We start from the raw sequence: 22,628 nt of genomic DNA on the forward strand, positions 1-22,628 counted from the left end.
AACATAGGGCAAACTGAGCAGAAATACGCCTCTCTGGTCAACCAGGACTCTTCAACAGGATTAATTATTTTTGTAAACTGGCTTCCCTTCATCTACATGTTTATTTTGACTTTTCAAAAACTTTAGTAACACTTTGGTAACACTCCTCAGCAAGCTGTAAGATACACATGCATGCACCCGAGGCACTGTGTACCTGGGGGGATAAAGTAGAGGCATTTCTCTGACAAGAGAAACATGAACCAGTGTGGAAACCTACCTTAATGAACATTTCTGGGAAGTGAAAAATCCAAGCTTAGGGGGTGAACTGCAGATTTGAGAAGTGAATCAAAAGGGGGACAACGAGCTTCACAGAATCAAAAATCTAAGATAGGATCATATTTTCCAATCTCCCTATTTTTCAGAAGAGGAATGCCAAGATCCACAGAATTGGTGCATTTATCTCAAGTGAAACTGCAAGTTAGTAGCAAAGCTGAAAATCAGAATCCTGGCCTCCCAAATTCCATGAGTGCCTATAGTGCCTGGGTCTCTCATGGTACGGCTGATCCTGGCAGATAAAGAGATGAGGGGTCCTGAGACCTGTCACGAGTATATCCCCCATTGAAACAGAGCATGACTGTGAAGCAGGTCCTCTGTCATTTCTCTGGGCCCATTACCCTCTCCCCCACATACACACATGGGGCCCCCTAAGGTTTGAGAAACAGAAAACATCATCTTATCAGCTGTTTGGAAAAAAAACTGCTGTTTGACTTGTTTGTTTGGAAGCCAGCCCTGCTGAGCTCAAGAGTTTGCTATACGGCAGGCAAGAGCTAATTCATTCGAGGTCTGCTTCTTTACAGGCCTGGATGCCAGGCTCAGTGCTTATCTTCATTGTCAGCAGCCCCATGAAAGAAGCTACAGGATGTGCCCTTCAATGAGGGTTGTAAGTGGATTGCTGTTTCTCCTGTTAGAGTTCAGATTAATAAATACTTTGGTTGTGGTTGTTTAAAAAGTGAATTTTTTTCCTGAGAATCAAAGCAAGAGTCTATTCCTCTGCTTCCTGTGGATGCTTCAAACTCCGGTGTGTGTGTGTGTGTTTCTGCGTGTGTGTGTCTGCGTGTGTGTCTCTGCGTGTGTGTGTGTCTCTGTGTGTGTGTGTGTTTCTGCTGCTCAGAACAAGTCCCTTGGCGTGGACAGACTGATACCCTTTTGGTTCCAGATCCACTTTTCAACTCCACATGGGACAGCCTATGAAAATGCGGGTGGCCATGGAAGTTTTCTTGGAGCTCACGGCCTCCCCGCTGGGATCCCTGTAAAGTGCTCATACTCTTCTTTCCACTGATTTCTAACAAGCTCATTAGTGAGAAACTCCCAGAAAGTGTAAGAGTTCATTTGTAATTTCTGATCTGAGCGCACAGAACATTCTGACACAACTGTCTCCAGGAGACAGACAATTTAAACACAGAGCAGCTGATACTAATTCCCTTCCAGCCAGCTTCTTCACCTTCCAGAGCTGAAACCACCTGGGGCCGGGGATGGGCCGAGAGTGGGTGGCAGCACCAGGCTCAGTGCCGGTGAGGGAACGCCCCACGCTCACGCTCATCCCAGCACGCAGGGCCCGCTGCAGCGGGGGGGGGGGGGGGGGGGGCTCACACACCGCAGTTCTTCCCTGGACGCACGACGCGGAAAGCATGCTGTTAATTTAATGGGAAAAGCAAAAAGTAGGAGTAGTTACTCAAACAAAACCCAGCAACTTAGAACCCGAGGAAACAAGCAAGGAAGAGGAGCAGGTGAGAGCAGAGAACAGACACTTCCTTCACTTCAGGGGAGTGACACAGGGAAAGGGAGCGATGAGGGCAGCGCACGCCTGCTGCCTGAAACCGGACAGAAGACCGTCCTCCTCAAGTGTGGCAGCAAATGCACGAGCAGTGAGGGTGCTGCACACACGCACGAGCATACACATGGCTCTCAGGCCCCCTCGCCCTCCGCGCACGCTTACCTGCAATTCCTTGCAGCAGCCCGCAGACGTTGAAAATACTTTTCTTCATGATGCTCTGCACACACATGGTGAAGACAGACACCAGGGCCACCATGCAGAGAATGAAGATGCCCATGGCCAAGAAAATAGCGGTGGCCTGCCAGAAGCCGCTGGCAATCTCTCCGAAGGTCTCGGCGTAGGGCCCGCACAGCGTCTCCCGCTGGAAGTGCTGCACGCCGGGGTTCCGGATGCAGCGGGCGTAGATGCCCAGCGTGGGGTGGTGGGGCTCCGGGGAGCCTCCGCCCTGCTCGCCGGGCTCGGCGCTGCCGCGGGGCTTGGCTTTTCCAACCAGCCAGTCTGCGCTCATGAAGGCAATGAGCTCGGCAAACGCCACCACAATACTCAGGAGGGTCCAGAGCATCGAGCGACAGGTGACAATGACATGACACATATTGATGTTCGAGGCGTCAGGAGTCGGGAGGCCACGGGGTGAACTGTACAGGCGAGCCCGGCGGGCGGTGGGAGAAGGAGCGGGAAGGAGGCTCAGGCGCTCCGGGCCGGCAGTGGCCGCTGCTCGGGGGCTCCCTCGTCCCGGCGGCGTCGTGGGGCAGCGCTCTCTGGGGCTGTCATGCTGCCATGTCGCAGCTCCGCGCGGCCGCAAGCCTCACCTACCGGGGAGAGAGGGGAGGAGAGCGGTTAGCGGCGCTGGCCCCGCCCCCGCCGCCTGCCCGCCCGGCCGCCCGCACTCCGGCTCAGACCCCGGTGCGCGCCTGCGGCACGGCTCCCCACGCCCTGCGCAGCCCTGCTCGGCGGCGCCCCTCGTGCCCACAGAACCTTGCCCCGGCGAATCCTGCGCCCCCGCCAACACGCAGCCGTCCTCGGCTGTGTCGGCCGGTGTTTTTGTTTCAAGGTCTCCGTCACCGCGCTCTCAGAGGCGTCTGTGGTTACCCTTATCTCTCGGCAGCACGACAGAGGGGCCCATGCCAGTCCCTGCACCCTCCCGGGGGCACGCTGCGCATGGGGCTCCTGCCCCAGCTGCATGCTCTTGGGACGTAGCTCCTGCTCTATTGTATCTTATTAGAAAAAGTCCAATAGCACAGGGATCCAGACAGATCAAGATATGATTGCCAGCGAACTATATCAACGGACTGCCTGCGTTGTTTTTAAAGTTTACAGGACTCTTTGCCTGCTGTTTTGGTATTAGATGAGCTAAGTTAGAAAAACTTGCGTCAAAACCTTTTGCTTAACAGTAGAGAGTAGTAACACCCAACTTTATTTCCTGGGAATCAAATTACTAGCAGAGACAAAAGAGGGAGTATTTGCTTCAGAGGTAAATGAGAATTTAAAAGGAAAACAATGCCATGACAAATAATAAAACTTGGCCACCCAAACTTATTTTTCATCCATTTCTCACAGGGTGATTTTTAGACAAAATGAACTACACATGTTAAAATGCAAAGAAGAAAAATAAAGCTCCAGGAAGAACTGATGACTTAACTCACTTGGGGAAATTATTCAAAACAGAGGCATTAATGACCATTGACTAAGTATCATTACCACTGAGGGGACTTGTTGACAACAGAGACTTGCCTGTGAAGAATGCGTCCCTTGAACTGTCCCAATTCATCACATGTGCCTCTCTGCCTGAGCTTCAATTCACCCCAGGTCTGAAACTCAACATGCGCATTGTTTCTCATGTCACAAGGACTCATTCTGTTCCCAAGGACAAACGGCTTCATTACCAGAGGGCTCTAACAGCTTAAACCCCCTTCAGGGAGGCCTGAACCCTGAAATGGGCCGCAGGGCCTCACAGCCCCATTTACTGCCCGCCGCCCCCCCCAGCCCACCAAGGTCAGGAAGAATCGCACAGCTCACATCTGACATCTGGGCACATGGCTCTGTTCTGAATGATTAGATCTTATTAACTGAGGTCATGTCAACTCCCCAACAACTACAAAGAGCCTCATGGCATGTGGGCAATGGTTGGGCGGGGAGTTACGGAAGAGGGAGGGAAGTGGGGAAAGAAGGGAGTGGGTGTCAAAACTTCTCCACCATGCTGGCTAACATCCTAGTTAGAGGTGATTACCTTATAAAAACACAGCGTATTTAACAATCTTCACATCACTGCACTTATACAAGATGCTATTTTGCAAAATTAGCTAGTGCAAAGCTAGGAACAGAGGAACTGAACTGTCATGGTTGTGTGTGTGTGTGTGTGTGTGTGTGTGTGTCACTGGGGAAGGGAGAGGTGGTGTGCTGCACGCAAGGGTTTTGGTGTTCATCAAGTCTGGGCTCTAAATCTAGCTCCACCACAGACTGGCCATATTGACATCTAACTTCTCAGAACCTTAGCTTTCAGCTTCCTCACAGACACAGGAAAAAAGAAAGGGTACCCTGCCTCACAATATTATTGTGAGAAATAAGCAACATCCTGTGAAAACACCTCGCACAGTGCCTGGCACAGTAGGTACTTCGGAAATATCAACTCCTTTGCCTCAGAAGCTTTTCCCCTAACGTGGATGACGCTGGTCAGACAACTGTTTCACCAACGGAAGTGCTCCGTGGATAACAGAAACTTGGCCGTTAAAAGATTAAGCAGAGGCTATTTAGAGATGGATGAGGTCACACATGTCTAAAGCTTCCCTGGTGGGCTTTGAGGATGAGGTCCTGGTCTTACTTCCTGTTTCCCTACCGCCTAACACAGCTGACAAGCTCAGCTGGAGAAAATAAATTAGCATTAGGCCAGAAGTACAACCTACTCCCACTCACTCATTCTCACCCCCCCCCCCATATTACCAAAGAGAAATGCCTTTTGAGTAAAATGTTACCAATACAAAAGAGCTTTGGAGGAGACTGTGTATAATGAAAGTGATCATTCTAAATGAGAACAAGGAAACAAGCTAGGATGACTCCCCCGGGGGGGACACCCCACCCCATGCAAGCCATGCAAGCTGGGCCCACACACCAGGCTTACAAACACTTTCAATCTACAGGTGGAGAGTCTGCTTGTTAGGAGATAATGAGGCTCTGCAAGATCTTCCCATCTGATTAGAAAGCCAGTTTACTGATGGGCCCAGTTGCTCTCAATCCCTGCCCCTCTACTGTTTAATGGCAATTTTTCAATATGAATAGAAAACCTCTACCTATATAGTTGTCCTCTTGCAGAACCTCAGACTCTGCTACAACCTCTCAGGTGACTTGGATCTTAATGAATATGGCGAAGTGTATACTGTTCTGGTCAGCAAGCTCACCTCAGAGTCAAGGGATGCAATTTAGGTTGCAACTTCTAAAGAGAAAGGATGTGAAACTTCAGGAGAAGGGAAGATGGCACATTCAGGCTTAGCAAAATGGTTCATGCCAAATTTGAGGCAGGATTATTTAGGGACCCCTGTGCTTAAATTCAGAAAGTAGAGTCCCCTGTCCATCTATACTAAAACAATCCGCTCCCCCCTCCACTATACCCGATTCTCACATCCACACCAGAGTGGCTGGAATGACGCCTTCATTTTTCTGTTTGCAACAGGGAGATAAGATGTTTTGGTCTTGCCAGCAAATATGCTAATTACTACTATTAGAGGAACAGCCACAATATGCAAGGCTGACTGACAAAAACTGGCTTTCCTCAGGATCCAAGAAAAGCCCTCGGGTCCGTGGGACGGGAAAATCTGGAAGTGCAGCAAGGGGCTTCTACAGTGCTCTGTACTCTGGTAAAATGCCCCAGTTTGGTCATATCCGATGTGCAGGGAAAGTCACGTACTGAGATAACATCCACATCATGGGAAAACAGATCCCTGTCACAGATTTTGTTAACCCAGGGATTCAGCACAGGGCTCCTTAGCACCACACTGCTGTTCACTGTGATTCCCACTCCTCCAAAGATCCTGTAGTAAGACCAGACCCTTGTTGACATTCCATGTAAACATCTCCTCTCCGTGGACCACTAAATACATATCCCCTCCAGGACACCTGGCTTTACTACCACATCCCTGATGGATAATGTGGACAGCCCTCTGACTTTCAGAAAAAGATGCTATCATTGTATCGAAGGTCCAAAGAGGAAAGCCTCTTAGCAAGAAATAAGGAAAAAAACCCAAACAAATGAGACTCCTGCAGAAACCTAGGGTAATATACCACAGTCAGAATACAGAGCCAGGAGGAGTGACAAATGGTTGGTCCATGGGAGTCGTCATACATAGCTCTCCAAAGAGCCCTAATATTTAAAAGAAGGGGGAGGTGCGAGCAGAGCTGAAAGGGGTCTGGAGGGGGTCCTTTCCTTGGCAGCTTCGTGCTGTCAGTGCAAAGGGAAGAGAGTGCATGTGAGGCCGAACCGCCCAGCGTCAGTTGACTACAAGATTACAGTTCAGAAGCCTGGGAACAAAGGTCACAGCTAGAAAGGTGGGGCAGACCGAGCACACTTCAATCACAGCTGCGTCAAATGCCCACACTCTCCACCATCACAGCAACAGCAGCGGCAAAGCCCGAGAAGGAGACCCTACAAACCACGTTTTGAAGACCACCACCACCTTACTCACCTTGGCTCTGTTTTTCAACTTCATTAAGAAAATTTTTTGCAAGCATAGATATAAGGTGAAGAGAACGGACAATGAACACCGTATACGGAACACTGGTTAACATGTTGCCATATCTGTTCTACAGATCCATAGCATACACACTCATGCTCATACGCAGACATCTTTTCTCTGAACCGTTTGAAAATGAGTCACAGATGTCTTGACACTTCACCCCTAAATATTTTTGCATACACCTCCTAAAAATGAGGACATCTCCTCTGTGACCACAGTAAAATTAACACACCCAAGAAAACTGACAATAATTCCGTTACATCCAAAAGCTGGGTCCACACTCAAATCTCCCAACCTTGCCTCAATTTTTATAGCAGTTTTTTTAAAACCATGACTCATTCAAGGCTCATGCGGCTCATGCATTGCATTTCGTTATGTCTTTAGTCTCTTTTAGTCAAAAATAGTCATGCATTGCATTTCGTTATGTCTTTAGTCTCTTTTAGTCAAAAATAGTCCTTCCGTCTCTAACCTACCACTGTGCCACCTGCATTTTTTCCTCTGACATTGACTTTTTTGAAGATACCAGGCCAGCTGTCTAACAGGATACCCCACAATTTGTCTAGTTCCTCATGTTGCCATTTAAACTTGTTCTCTATCCTCTACTGTAGAGAAACTGGAAGTTAAATCTAAAGGCTAGTTTAGATTCAGCTTAAACATTTTTGGTGAGAATCTTTTGTAGGTGACGCTGTGTAATTCCTACTGCATCGCATTTGGGGGGAATATGATGGAGGCTACACCTCAGAATCAGTAACTTTACACATACATACATATGCATAAGTGTATGTGTATGTATATAGAAAGACACAGACAAAACCAGAACAGTCTGTCTGGCCCTCTCTGGCCCTAAAACAATCCAAATGTTGATGAGGCAATGAGAAGTCTGCTCTGGGCAGGAAGCAGGGTGCAGGGCGGGAGGCACTTGGTGGTGGACGTTCTGATGTCACAGTGAAGACGCCCTGTCTTGAGAGAGGCCATCCTGGAAGCTAAAGAAATCCTTCACCAAAGGGATTTTATTTTAGTCTTTGTGGTTTAGTAAGTACTAAAAAAAAAAAAAATAGCAACTCCTGTGATTAATAATAAATTTACTACACTGACCCTTGTGGCCCAAACAAGCGATACGCTTCGGAGCAGACTGCACTTTGCTCCCACACCACGGGTAGTTTCTTGGCCCATATCCGTGTTCGTTATTACCACCTCCCTCAGATGCACAAGTCCCACAAAGGCTCACCACCATGGCCTCCCCCAGCGTCTCCGGAAGGATTAGAGGATTAGGAAAGTAGAATTTATGTGCTTTTGCCTTCCAGAAGCTGGAAAGACACTCTAGAGTGCTACTTCTAAGAGTGCGGTCCCTGGACGCCCCCAGCTCCTAGAGGGGGATGTGGGCCACCTGTTTCCAAAAGCCTAAGTTCATGGTCCCCACACACTGAACTAAACTTTCTGGAGGTGCTGCCAGAAACTGCGTTTTTAACAAGCCCCCAGGAGCTTCTTTACACACTGGACTCAGAGTCCGTCAGCAGGGAGGTCGTCTCACACGGGCGCGGTCCGCTTGCACAGAAACGTTCCCTGGGGCTGGAGCAGGCAGGGGGCGTGGGCGGCGGGCGCGCTGAGGCCAAAGAGAAGGCCGACAGGCGGGTGGCCCAGCGCATCAGGACACAGCCAGACCAGCTGTCCCCAGCACAGGTCACAGAGCCACGCAAGTCACAAGCACGGGCGACCCTGCAGGGAAACCAGCCGCCCCCTCATGCCTCTGCTCACGTGTTACCCGGGAATCCTCGGACAGCGTGCGGCACGCCCCCCACCCAAGCCCCGCGCCCCGTCCATCGGGACCTCCTCTTTGGAGCACAATCGTGTTAGAACTGAAGAGACAGCGCTGGCGTGAGCAGCTCAGCACCTTCCACGATCTTTGTAAACAAATCAGCTACCAAAGGAAGTTCTGCAAACTCTCATTTGTCCTGGCCCCTCCCTGAAATACACTGACTGTGGAAATGCAGACACCTTGACTCTGTTTAAGAGGAGGGTCCAAGTACACTAATAATTACACTGTTCTTCAGGCTACAGCCTCAGCGTGCTCAACACCTCCTGCTCATTGCCAGTATCCTTTCCTCAGGGATAAACCCCTCCGCTCCGTCCCACCTCTGACTCTACAGGCAAACCCTCAAGCTGTGCTTCTCAACCGGGGGCCACTGCGCCCCTCCCCCTTTGCAGGGGACACCTGGCAATGTCTGGAGACATTTTCGGTTGTCACAACTTGGAGTGGGGAGGGGTGCTACTCGTATGTAGCAAGCAGAGGCCAAGGGTGCTGCTAACACCGGCCCTCCCGCAGCAGAGCAAGTCGGGCCGTGGAGGGTGACAGCCCCGCTCTGGGGCCTTCCTGCAGTCTTCACATTTGTAGGTGCAACTTAAAACAGAGCTTGAAAATCCCCACACTTTAGAGAGGTCTGCTCTAATGAGCAAGTCATGTTCTGTCATCTGGATGGACATGCACAGTATTCACTAAATTAAGTACACTTGCAGTCATTTTTCTGCAAAATTCTTTTTAGGTCCAAGTTAATCTGCATGTCCAAGATGTCAGGCTGACAGGACGTGGAATCCAACTTGCCAGAGTTGACAGGACCTCTACCCTGCCTCTCCCGGGGTCCTGGCAGTTTTTCTGGACCACAAACGAAAATCAGCTTTTGCTTTCAGTAATCTCTACTCTATGAATGGTAAAATGGGGCTTCTCGAAACTGCAAGTTTGGCCACATGGCCTTTATTTCTCTCGAATTCTCCTTCTCCAGAGTTGGGCTGGCCACTCAGTATGTGCTCAGGTGGCCTTGGCCACTGCAAATGTCAGGGAATCTCAAGGAACTTACCAAGTAGACCTAAGTAATTTCAGGCATTTCAGTTATTACCTGACCCCAGCTTGGCTCCCCTCTGCAAGATGCTTCTCCCACTGAACCCAGAGGTAGTTTCAGCTGCCTGGGGGCCCCTCTAAGGAAGTGACGGTTCCACTCTCCAGAACACCTCAGCAAGCCTCTTTTTTCTGGGTCTGATCACTCGCTGAGGAGCTGCTCATTGTCAAGTTTGTTTTTTAATTCACCATTCCTAGCCAGTCACATGTGTCTTCCTCGATGCCCACTCTAACTCCTCTGTATCCAATCAATTTGCTTTCTGAGCACACATTTCTAGAGGGGTCATTTTTATACTCTGTCCTGAGGCATCAGCAACCAGGGACCACAGGTCTACCTGTCTGGTCCTATTTTCTAAATGATCCATTCTTTAAGATTTCTCAAGCCCACTTACACATTCTTGATTTATTGATTTATTGATTTGGCTGTGTAGGGTCTTATTTGTGTCATGTGGGATCTTCATTGTGACATGTGGGATCCTTCGCTGCAGCACGCGGGCTTCTCTAGTCGCGGCTTGTGGGCTTCTCTCTGGTTGTGGTGCATGGGCTCCAGAGTGCGCAGGCTCAGTAGTTGTGGGGCGCGGACGTAGTTGTCCCGCGGCAAGTGGGATCTTATTTCCCCAACCAGGGATCGAACCCGCGTCCCTTGCATTGGAAGGCGGATTCTTAACCACTGGACCACCAGGGAAGTCCCCCACTTACACATTTTATAGCTTCTTTTCTTTCTACAAATGTCATCATCTCAAAATCTGCAGGAGGCAAGTCTTCCTTTACATGTCTTTCTGTTTCTGTCCAACAGGAGAGACCGAAGAACCAACTTCTGTGGTGGGCACCAAGGTGTGACTCAGCACAGATACTGCTAGCCAGGGCCCACATGCCTAGACCCTGTACGCACTGTGTGCGGTGTCAAAAGTTTCGGGTTTGCTGAAGCGGAATTACAACTTGAGCTTCAAGAGATGCCTTTTTAATGTTACTGTTTTACATAATTTTAAACAGAAGGTATTTTTCATATTCATAATGAATTCTGGCAAAAGATAAGCCATTAACGTGAGCCTCACTAGTATTTTCAGGATCAACAAGAAAGCAGAGAGTTTTAATGGACAAAAGTAACACAGGGTGGAAAACGAAAAACTTATAAGACCTTACACATAAAAATCAAGATACTTCCTGCTTCATGAACTCCCTGGTGTCATAGAGGGGGACTGCAAATGCCCTCTGTTTAAGTGACCCAACTCTGAGAATAAATAACCCTTAGGGGACGGGCTTCTGTCTCATCTAAGTGGACAGCTGGGCAGCCTGCCCCAGCACTGGGGAGCACGAATGTTCATGCTTACAGCAACTGCAGGCCTTCTTGTCCCTTCTGCACAGAGGCAGAAAGAATTGCTGCTTGTTCACAAGATACAAGGCCATCGGCCAGGTTCCCCGCCAGCAGCTTAAGAAGGCCCAACACGATCAATGGAGAGGATTATGCCACCTGTTACTTCTGAGCCTCTCACACAAACCCATAAAACACCAAGTAAACTCAATAATCAACTAGAACAAGAGTCCCTTCCTGACTAGAAGCTTCTGGGAAAGCTCTTGTGAAAGACTGTATTATACTTTCAAATATTCTGTCTCTTCTTCGAGGAAGATGATATTTTTCCACCCCATCGACATCAGACCTGACCAGGGGACTTGTTCAGCCAATCCAACGTGGGCAGAAGTGACACATGCCACTTCTGGGCAGAAGAGCTTAGGAGCTGGTGCTCTGTTGTCCAGCTCTCTTCCCACCCCCATGAAATCAGAAAAATCACAGACAGAGATCTCTCCATCCGCCTGGGTCCCTGACAACATGAAGCAGAGGCACAGCCAGCCCTTGATGGACATGCAGTGTGGGTGAAAAAACCAAACCTCTGTTGCTGCCGATGCTGAGATTTTAGGGTCACGGGACAACCCAACCTCTCTGAGGGCTGAGCTCCCGGCAGAGCCAGTGCCTGTGCATCCTGTCTTTGGCGTCAGGATACGTTCAACTCCATCACCCCCTACGAAAGACACGGTGAAGAACTGTTTGAAATTTAACAACAATAAAATTCATCTAGTGAGACACACGAAGGCTTGGCAACTATCTCAGAAACATTCACTGTACAACTCACGGAGGTAAACTGCTTCGATAAAAAGTTTACTTTCTTAATATACTTATTTTAGGGTTAGTGAATGGAAGTGCTAAGAAAGAAGAAAAAGTCCCAATTGAGTAAATGAGGACATCAGCAGTGACTCTGAGAGCAACAGCTGGGAGAATCGCTTCCCGCATCAGGCGCTTCTCCAAGCCTCTTTCCAAAGAGTCCTGACTCACTCGGAGCTGCCTAGGCTTTCCTTCTATTTCTTCCATCCTGGGATGGCTCCAGCTACCTTGTGCAGCCGCCAGCTAGGATGGCAACTAGGAAGTGTGCTTCTAACGAACACAGGAAGAGAGCTCTCAGCTCTGCCTGGAGGGAGGCTCAGCCGGACCAGCAGCGCAGGAGACACGTCCAGGGCCAGCTGGTACCAGGTGTCAGACCAGGACACAGGTGCGGGGCTGCCCAGGGGCCTGTCTCCAACAGGCATCAGGCCAGGTCTTTCCAAGGAATGAAGCCCACAGGGCTGGAGTGAGGGTATCCACAAACCAAGGGGGCAAGAGACCACGGAGGAGGGCAGTGGAGATGACTGAAGCCCTGGGCCTCTGGTTGCAAACAAGAAGTAACGACAGCCCAGGATGCAGGGCAGTAAAGGCGGAGAGAGTGAAAAGCTGAGCCCATGGGGCATGAGGTGGAAGAAGCAAGTCACAGGCAGACAAACGGCCGTGACCACACTTTTAACTGGTTTCAGGTCATCTCTACCATGAGAGTCCAAATATTCCCTCCAGGAATACAGTCATTTCAGAGATGAAGGAGAAGACCATAGCATTAGGGTGAAAACTGGTGGCTTCCGTGAAGATGTTCATCAGCACATAAGAACACCTGTCACTTTATAAATACAGTTGTTTTAAGTTAGGTATTGCCTCCTTTTGAACCAAGTCTGTATATATAGACACAGACACAGACACACACACAGATGTGGTATCATTTTATAAACTCAAAAATTAGTAGTAGACAAAAATGTTAATCTGGAAATAGTCACAGGTAGTTAAAGAATGGCAAAAATGTTTTTTTTTTCTTGTATCTCCACTGGCCCTGAAAACCTGACCCAATTAGTGCTACTGACAGAAGAAACGGGAGTGGTTAATGTTCAAGTTGGGCCTTAGTGCCAAGGTTCCAAGCAGCCGTTAAGGAGGTGACGGGTGTGAGCGTGAGTGCGGCGGGAACGTCATCCCAGTGTGGCCCAGGGGACAGGCCAGCTGCATGACTCACAGAGAGGGGTGCCAGCCCAAACCCCAAGCCAGGAACTTCCTGGAGGGCACAGGGCAGAACAGCTCACAACAGCAGCAACCTTCACCCAGAATCCCATCAAAACAAACACCACAAGGCTTGCACTGCCATCGGATTTACCTGCAAAGCTCTCGGCAGAGTGACGCATTTCTAATTACCCACTAAAGGATATTATCAGTGAAATGGGCCTAATGATGTAAGATAACCCGCATCCTTAAAAACCAAGACCTAATTCGGGATTTACCCAGGGACCAAGACAATGCTAGCCATTGCTCACTTAAAAAAAAAAAAACACAACACCTTCTATATTCTCACTGAGGTCACTTCTGTTTCTAACCAACATTGCTAAGCAGTAGTAGTATTTTAGAAAGTTTCTGAATGATTTAAAGTAAAGGGCCAAAGTTTATTGTAGGCTGGTTCATATTTCTAAAAGCATCACTGAAATGTTAAAACTCACTCTTTTTATTATTTCACTCACACGGACGCTGGTTTTTCACAACCAAAGGTACAACTTGCAGCCTTAACGTCTGAATTGCCCTGTCTTGTGTCCACAGTACACACTTCCTGAAAGCCAGTGAGCTCAGAGAAGGATCTGGAAACAGCCTAAGGCTTTATGTATTGAACACACAAGCAATAAAGAACAAAATGCACAAGTGGATATTCACAAACATGGCTCTTCGTTCATGCATCAAAAATTTCCTCTCTTTAGTGCCTTACTTCTCTCAAATATTTAAGACCCATGAAACACTGTGATGAGGAATGCACACACACATACAGACACACATTCACACGCATCTGTAATGTTAGATGTTTTTAACATCTAAAAAGTCAGCAGGACAGATTTGTATGCTGCATCCATGCCCAGTTCATTAAACACTATCCATCTCAGTGATTTCACGGCCAGATGTCAAGCCACCCAGTGGTTTTTCAACTTTCCCTAATGAGAATGCCAAATTCAAAACCATAGACAGGTTTAAACTTCCTTCATTTATTAACTAGAGGAATTCCCCAGACATTTAGGATTCAAACTGTGTTTTGAAAACAGATGAGCTTAAGTGTAGTTCCCAAAGGGATGCACACTCTTCAAGGAAAAGCAAGTTCAACACGGAGCTGCCAGCAGCTCCGGGACCATCCTAAAAGGCAGGCCAGGCCTCGGCCTGCATTACTGAACTGGCCTAAGGACTCAGGAATGTGCCAGGTGGGAGGAGGAGGCCCAGTGAGCTTTTCTCACTGCAGCTCAGATGAAGTCAGTGCAGACTCAAAGTTCAAGCCGGTCACAGAAAACCCCATTGTGGAAGTTTGAACTCTTGTCCTTGTTCATAGGATCCAAGACTCTTTCTGGGAACAGGGACTTATTGTTACAGCTTCTAACAATAGCGCAGCCTCGTAAACAGAGATGAACTCAGAAGAGAGTACACATCAGAAGACCAGGCCACTTAAAAATACAAGCAAAAGTGCTGGAAAGGCTGGGAATACAAACGGCTTTAGGTTCACTTCCCTGAGACATCCCAACCTCTCGTCCCCCACCTTCTCACCTGTAAGGGCTGCTAAGCGAGGTGGGCAAAGAGGGACCTGTCCCAGTTTACGCACGTGTCCAGTGCCCTGGACTCCAGGTGCCGCCGTGGGCACCTCCCTTTGAACCCACGTGGCTCAGAAACAGAAAGGTGCTTGGCAAGGGAGCCCCAGGCAATCAGGGGAGGGGGAAAAATAAAACTGTGTTTTGGTTAGATAAGAAAAAGGAGCATCCTGGGGTGCGGACACATATTTCTCTGAGGTGGCTGGAGCTAACAGACTTCATTAGAGCAAGCATTTCCCACGGCTCTGATGACCACGGGCCTCAGGAGAAGACACCCACATGTGGCAAAGAAAGGCCTTTTCTCCACATCCCACGTGCCAACCCCCCATGAGCAGGGTGGTGGATCATTCTGGGTGCCGGCAGAAAACGTGGGCAGGACAACGTTTGGGGGAAGGCCTCTCAGGCTCACGCACAGGATGAAGGTGCGCTCAACAGTCACCCTCTCAAGGTTGCTACCAAACCACTGCCCGCCCCCCCTTCCAGCCAATGAGCTCATCCAGAAAGGCAGCCTCGGGGGGTGATTCAGTCTGGAGCCAGACTTTCTGGATTTGAATCCTGGTTCTACCACTTCCTAGGCGGTCACTTTGGGCCCAAATGTGGCTCTGTACCTCAGTTCCTGTGTCTGTAAAATGGGGATATGAATAGAACCCACCACACAGGCGTGTTGTGAAGATCAACTAAGTTAGAGTAAGTAACAAGCTTAGAACAGTGCTTGCTGGATGGTAAGTACTCCAGGCAGGTGGAGTACACTTTCTGGAGCAGGATCCAGCCTCCCCATCCCCAAATCCCACATCAACAAGGCCACTTCTGAAGTCACACCACGGCATTCCTTTCTCCATTTAGATCTTCCTGTTCTAGGGCCCACCTGGCATGTGAGTAATTAGCCTCACCATCAAATATCAATTTTCTCCAGGTAAAAAGAGTTCTACAGCACAAAGGATAAAAATGGATACAAAAAGGATACAAAAGACCTATTTCGGGCTTCCCTGGTGGCGCAGTGGTTGAGAATCCGCCTGCCGATGCAGGGGACACGGGTTCGTGCACCGGTCCGGGAAGATCCCACATGCCGTGGAGCGGCTGGGCCCGTGAGCCATGGCCGCTGAGCCTGTGCGTCCGGAGCCTGCGCTCCACAACGGGAGAGGCCACAACAGTGAGAGGCCCGCGTACCGCAAAAAAAAAAAAAAAAAAAAAAAGACCTATTTCAATGCTATCACCCTGGCTGTACCTTTAGCTCTGTGTCTTTGAACAATGATGTGGAGGTGTTCAAAGTATCTACCCCAAAGGGTGTTACAAGGATTAAAAATCCGTGCATGTAAAGCAAGGTATAATCTGAAGTACTCAACAGGTAGTAGGAATCATCACTATTATCATATTTGGTCAACATTTATTTTTATGCTCTTGGTGGGCTGTCTCCACACAGCCACAAAAAAATCACCTTCTACTATCAATATCCTTCTATAGACAGAAGCTCGTCAAATGGCAAAGTAATAGGTGGAAACAAAAACACTAGACGGGAAGCAGAGGAACACGGGCTCTGGTCTAGGCTGTTGGCTAATGGTGTGTGACCACATGCGGCATCCTTAGCTGCTCTGGCTTCAGGGTCTCAGGTAGAAAGTGGTGGTGGTAGTGGGGGGTGTTGGAGCTGCAGATCACCACTGTCACTTCTAGCTCCCAAACTCAGTCATTTCAAGAACATGACCACCCTTATCATCTTCTCCCAGACCAGGGGCTCCCCCTGGAGCAGGTGGCTTTCTAAGTCCTATGGCTCCGGTTGCAGGGGAGAAAGACACACTTATGAGAAGTGCCAAGTGCAGAGGCAGAAGAGAAGGTCCATCTGAACACAGGGAGCTGCTGTCCAAGGGTCCCGGTCGGAGGGCGTGGGCTAGACTGGCTCCCTCTTATCACCCCTTTTCTCCTCTGGGGAGGGAGAACCCACCTGTAACGGTTCATTTCCAGGTGCAAAGTGTCTCTCTCATTCTTGGAACCACCGCTGAGCAGTCCCCACTCCAGTCTTTGGGCTAACAACTAAAAACGCGGTCCTCTCTCTATCCTTAGCTTCACATATGCAGCCAGCAATTAAAGAACCCTTACTTGGTTTTGAAAAATCCATGGTTATAAAGAGGGTCCTGGTCTTCCCTGGTGGCGCAGGGGTTGAGAGTCCGCCTGCCGATGCAGGGGACACGGGTTCGTGCCCTGGTCCGGGAAGATCCCACATGCCGCGGAGCAGCTGGGCCTGTGAGCCACGGCCGCTGAGCCTGCGCGTCCGGAGCCTGTGCTCCGCAACGGGAGAGGCAACAGCAGTGAGAGGCCCGAGTACCACACACACACACAAAAAAGAGGGTCCTTTCTTTCGTAGCTACTTTAGCTTCTGTTCTGGACAAGTAAAATGCTTGCTTATAAGGAATTTCATTGCCATAAGCCAAAGAACATGATAGAATACAAAGTTTTGATCACCGTTTAAAGTATTTATATTTTGGCTTCCTGTTTATTGCAAGAAGGGTGCCAACTGATTAACAAAGGCATCTGAGTACAAGTTCTCCAGCGGGAGATGCCAACAACATGAGAGACTCCTTTTTAAGTACTTTGGTTGCAGGCAGGAATCAAGTCATATCCCTTTTATTTCAAAACATAAACTGTATGAAACTGTCCCATAAAATTAATGTTTGCTGCTATTTATTCTCTGTTGCTTGGTGAATTATTAAAGTCAAGCAGTGCAATTCTCTCATTAGTTATAAACGGCCCCAGAAGGCTGATCTGCATCCATCGAGGGGAACTTATTTCTGATAAGTATTCTTATTAATGATATAATAAAATGTCTTGTTTTGTTACGATCATTGAAATGATTCAAATGATGTTTAAAAATCCAATACTCCAACCTAACAGCCTGGTGATGAGGCTGCTGAGCTGACATAAATTTAAAGCAATTTTCAATTTTACTTGGTACTATCAGTGGGATCACGGATAGAATTTTAAAAACATTTAAAAAAAAATTTGGTCTCAGCGGTGTCAAAGGCAATATTTTACCAAGGTTTGGTAAAACTGATCTGATTACAATGATAATCACAGATAGCAAAGGCCTGGGTGGGAGAGGTTCTGGTAAGACAAATTATTTGGCAGTCAACCACACAGATCCTAAATTGCAGAATGGGCTGTGAGAAGAAAGCTACGTCAACAAGAACACCACTCACAAACACGCCCAGTTTCACTTCTCCTAACTTCCTGATCTTTGTTCCAAACTGCCTTTTAGCAGAGGTGGCCATTCACAAAAGCAAGGGCTGAACTGTATTCAGCCTCTGTGATACGAGCAAGAAGAAAAGTGCAGCCTTTCTAAGGCCACTCTGTGTAGGTGACTAATGGGCTGATGACTGAGGTGTGCACACACAGACGCACCTCCCACCCACACCAAGAAGTCAAGGGCCCAGAGGCTTCAAAGAACAGAAGCAACGGACTGCTGCGGTACTGGGTGAAACTGCACCAACTCTGCAAAAATAGCTCTTATTTTTCCCAGGACCCAGAATATTTGATTTCTGGATTTTTCCTCTGTCCTTATCTCATTAAGTCCCACCCTTCTTTGAAAATAATGCTCATAAAACATCTGCTGAAACTAAAGCACTTATAAAGGAGTCGCATATTGTGGGCTTCCCAAACTGGAGAATTTCTATTAATGTGTATTGTTGACCTTTGTTTATCACGGTGATTAGCAACTGCTAACTTTTATTGAATTAGGCACTGAAGCTCTGAAGAGGTAAGACAAGGCAGGTGCCCTTGTCCAAGACCTGACAGTCCAAGGTGTGTAGGGGACACACTGGGTAATGGGGGGGGGGGCAGGGAGAGGGAGGACACAAAGATACTCCTACTGGCCTCATGGAAACATCATTAAAGTTGGAATCAGGAAACAGAGACTTAAGACAGAACAAGGCCAAGTGGAGCGTGACTACCCACTGAGAAGTGTGCTGTGGTGGGTAGGGCAGTACTAGATCAGGGAGAACACTGAGGAAAACACAATAAGGTTTTATTAGGAGTATAATAATTGGGAAGTAAATCTATGGTTAGTTCAAACGGGAGAGTCGCAGCTGGGGTGGGGAAAGGCTGGAATTTTTCTGTTTCTGTTGGATAACCCTGGATGGTGGCATAAAAACACTTCTTAAAAGAAACCTAAAGGGCTGGATCATGCTGACATTGCTTATGCTCTGAGCAAAACAGAAGTGGCTGATAACCCTCATGTTTTTTTTGGTGTGTGTAAGTAGAAATGATGGCTGAAAGGGTGAATGATAGTTAATCCAGGCGTATCTGCTAGCTATTTAGTATGATGAATTTTAAACAGAAGAATGAAAATTAACCTTATTTTCTAAAAGTCCCTTTATCCAAATACACTTTTTTTATTTTAATGGCTGAGTTGGGTCTTCGTTGCTGCGCGCAGGCTTTCTCTAGTTGTGGTGAGCCGGGGGCTACCCTTTGTTGCGGTGCGCGGGCTTCTCATTGCCATGGCTTCTCTTGTTGCGGAGCACGGGCTCTAGAGTGCAGGCTCAGTAGTTGTGGTGCGGGGGCTTAGTTGCTCCACGGCATGTGGGATCTTCCCGGACCAGGGATTGAACCCATGTCCCCCTGCACTGGCAGGCGGATTCTTAACCACTGCGCCACCAGGGAAGTCCCCAAATTCACTTTTTAACTTACAGGATTATTTGTGAACTTTTTATAATGATTTCAAGGAACCAGGATGACCTTTAAGTGAGTTTGGCTTTCTGATCCAAATTCGATCAGGAAAGAAACTCCCAGGACACATGGAGTTCGACAGCTTTAAAAGATAAACACGCTCCTGACGTGAAGCCCAGACGGTTTTAGGAGGCTGGTGTGCTTTGCCCTCTTCTGCCTCTGTTTCAGAGCGTGGTATCTTCTGGTCCTTAAAAAACACTGCTAGTGAAACTCTTTATCATTCATAGAAATAGTTTGTACTGGATAGAGTAAATATGTATTAACTCGGCTCAGGAAAAAAAATTAATGACCACACTAGGGGAAGAGTCTGTGAGTATAAAGTGTGATCCCCAAAAGGAATTTGCAACCCTTTTTTCAAGCTGTCCCTTCCCACTAAATTCTCTCTCAGTTCCTGACCACGTGGGACCTTTTCAGGACAGGAAGGAAGGGGGCTCCAATGGATGTGGTTAAAAAAACTAAAAGTTTTTCATTTTATGCAAGACATTCAATGGCTATGGGTACCCTAATTTCCTCATCAGAAACAAAGCAAAGTTGAAGCAAGCTGGCTGGTAGTATTCATTCCTCAGAAACCATATGATCTCATTTCTAAGAGTGAAAGATCACATTCACATACAGTGACTTCTGAAATCTGTTCACGTGCCTGGTTTGGAACCAGTTCTGTGACACCAAAATGATGACTCCCTATCCTCAAAGGGGTCACAGGCCAGCGGGGCGACAGCAAAATCAGCGGGTGGGCCCAGCACAGAGCAGTGGGTGCTATGGAAGCAGTCAAGAGGGGCGCCCTGTTCTGCCTGGAGGCAGAGAAGGCCAAGGGGACAAGTGCTGAGCACATGGCCTGTCAGGGTCAAGGTCATCCCTCGAAGCCGGCGGGGGCGGGGTGTGGGGCGGGGGGCAGAAACGTGGCAGGAGGAGAGGGCAGGAGCCGTCCTGGGAGGGACTGGATAGGTCATGTTTGGGATTTCTGAACTCTGTTTTATACATTATGATGAGGGGCCCCTATAGTATTTTCAGCATAAAAGTGACAAAATCTGACTTGCATTTTAGAAAACTCATATCTAGGATACGTGTGATGGAAGAAATATTCACATACTGAGGTATGGGGAAGTCATTCTGGCTTATACATCATTTAACTCGAATTTTATGCTAACTAAAACAGCCTGCTGGTGGTCTATCAAACATACATTGTGGGCTTCCCTGGTTGCGCTGTGGTTGAGAGTCCGCCTGCCGATGCAAGGGACGCGGGTTTGTGCCCCGGTCCGGGAAGATCCCACATGCTGCGGAGCGGCTGGGCCCGTGAGCCATGGCCGCTGAGCCTGCGCGTCCGGGGCCTGTGCTCCGCAATGGGAGAGGCCGCAGCAGTGAGAGGCCCGCGTAGCCCCCCCCCAAAAAAAAAAAAATTAAATGCCTCTCCTCCTGGGATGCCAATGGCTGGTATTTCTTCCATGATAAGACTCCCTTCCCAGATGCCAAGGCCATACTGACTTGCTGTGTACACACTGATCTGTTTTTTTTGGCTTTTATTTTAAAATCTTGAAGGAATGTATCTCTGACTTGTTTGATGCTCTTTGTTCTGACAAGATAAAAACTGTGCTGAAAACCATGCTTCTCCAGAGCAGTTCCTCAGGGTTACCCGAGAGACCGTGGGGCTATCCTCCTCAGTATAGCTCAAATAAAACTCTTTCCCATTCCTGTTACAGACTGTTTGTCGATTATTTCCGTGGACACTTTCGAGAGTTAAGCAAGTAACGGATGGAATAAACCTGTCCCGAGTGAGTGTCTGCGTGTGCCCCTTGCACACGTGCACGCAGAGCTGTACCAGAGCTGCGCACAGGCTCAGTGGGAGCTGGGGACCACCAGGTTTGTTCAACGGGGGCAGCGGCCCCCTCCATCCAGCGGATTGCTGCCAGTGATGTAGAAAGGGGCACATCTGTAGCTCCAGGAAGGCCAGTTAGGAAGCTCTGGCAGGGATCCAAGCAAGGAAGGGTAAGGGCCAGAACTACTGCACTGGAGGGGGCGGGTTTGAGAAATGTTTAGGAGGGGCAGTAAGACGCAGAGAGTAACTGGACCTGGAGGTTACTGGGAAGAGGAGTCAAGGAGGACTCCCAGATTTCTGTACAGCTACTTGAATGTTTCCATTCCCTGGAGTAGGAATATGGGAGGAGGGACATGCCGGGCGAGATCACGAATCTAGTCTGGGTGGAGAAGAACTTGAGGTCTGTGCGAACGTACACAAGGCATGGGGAGCGCTGGGGTCTTCCGGCGTAAGGGATGCAAGGGGCACGGATGAGATCTCCCAAGTGACGCTGTGAAGTAAGAAGACAGGAGGAACAGGACGTACCCTGGGTATAGGAGAAAAATGCCAAAGGCATGGAGGAGCAGGCCAACAGGAAGATAGAGGGGACCACGTGTCCTGGAGGGCAAGGCGGAGGGAGATGGGCGCGGGTCCCCGAGGTCTACAGAGACCAGGGCCTACAGGGCCGTTCACGACCCAGGAAACACAGAATCCTAAAAAGAGGTAACGAGACGGCTAAGCAGGAGCCGCTCAGTCTCACTGTGGCCTGAGATACACTTCAAAATGCTGTGCACTGCATTTTAGCTAGATCCTCAATTTCCCGGCCCCAAGCATTTAATTAAATGCAAAAAAAAGTCCCAAGGAGTACCTTATCTGAGGAGTAATTACAATAAACAGGCAGTTAGCACAAGGTCAAGATGAGGACGAATGTGAACAATACAGCGCTTTGAGGCTGCTGGGGGCGTGAGGAGGGGTGCTGGGGAAGGAAATGGGCCGGACAATGCACAGATGTGGACGTTTTCGCTGCCAGGAGTATCAGACAAACAGGAAGACCTTAAACTTCTCCAACTGGGAACGCTCAGTTTTGCCTGCTGAGCAGAGGGGCTGAGCACATGGCTGGAACACAGGAACAGAAGGTTGTGATTAAGGCTGCGAGGACTGCTCCACCCGGAACCTGCAGGCAGCCTAGGCCCCGCAGACCCTGCTCCCCAAGCCTGCGCCCTCCCCGGCTGGTCTATGGGGCTTTGCACACATGGCCTGTGGGACCCCAGGAGTCTCATGCACGCATTAGATCCAAACGAGGCCAGGACACCAAATTTCACAATTTTAAAACTTTTTGCTGACATCTAGCAAAGAATTTATGTGTACGAAGCCTCTAAGTAGGAACCAAAGAAAAACTCTGATGTTATTATCCAAATGGCATGCTCTGCTCCAATAACCAAATTACAATGGAGGTATAGGAATTGTTAGCCACCCTTCTGCGTTTCAAAAGTTAGGAAGTTCACAAAATGTAAACAGTTGTATATAGTTTCTCCCTATTGAGAAATTTTAAAATATTTTTCAAAACTACGCAAACGAGGAATATTTCTTTTTTTTTTTTTAAGTCTCCAATTGCTATTGCCAAAAAACTGAGCTTTTCTATCTTCCGAGGAATATTTCCTGAAATAACTGAAGTTTCAGAACATCACCCAGTTGGTATCCCTTAACCATTAAACTCAAATGGTCTGCTCTATCTATAAC

At 48.5% G+C, this 22,628-nt stretch overlaps 1 protein-coding gene across 7 annotated transcripts in view; it reads right to left on the bottom strand.

Annotated features, from left to right (window-relative positions):
* The window catches only part of LHFPL2 (LHFPL tetraspan subfamily member 2), a 184,910-nt gene that overhangs the window by 22,869 nt on the left and 139,413 nt on the right, over positions 1-22,628 (bottom strand). For 5 of the 7 annotated variants that reach the window (XM_059061401.2, XM_067031193.1, XM_059061408.2 and 2 more), the window contains one exon: positions 1,976-2,622. In XM_059061401.2, the coding sequence (XP_058917384.1) occupies positions 1,976-2,405 (430 nt within the window). In that variant the 5' untranslated portion in view covers positions 2,406-2,622. Of the gene's footprint in view, positions 1-1,975; positions 2,623-2,788; positions 3,110-16,474; positions 16,752-22,628 lie in introns of those variants that run through there. The other 2 variants (XM_067031197.1, XM_067031196.1) reach the window with 2 other exon arrangements.

This window comes from Kogia breviceps, chromosome 4, assembly GCF_026419965.1.
Source record: "Kogia breviceps isolate mKogBre1 chromosome 4, mKogBre1 haplotype 1, whole genome shotgun sequence".
NCBI classification, from domain to species: domain Eukaryota; kingdom Metazoa; phylum Chordata; class Mammalia; order Artiodactyla; family Physeteridae; genus Kogia; species Kogia breviceps.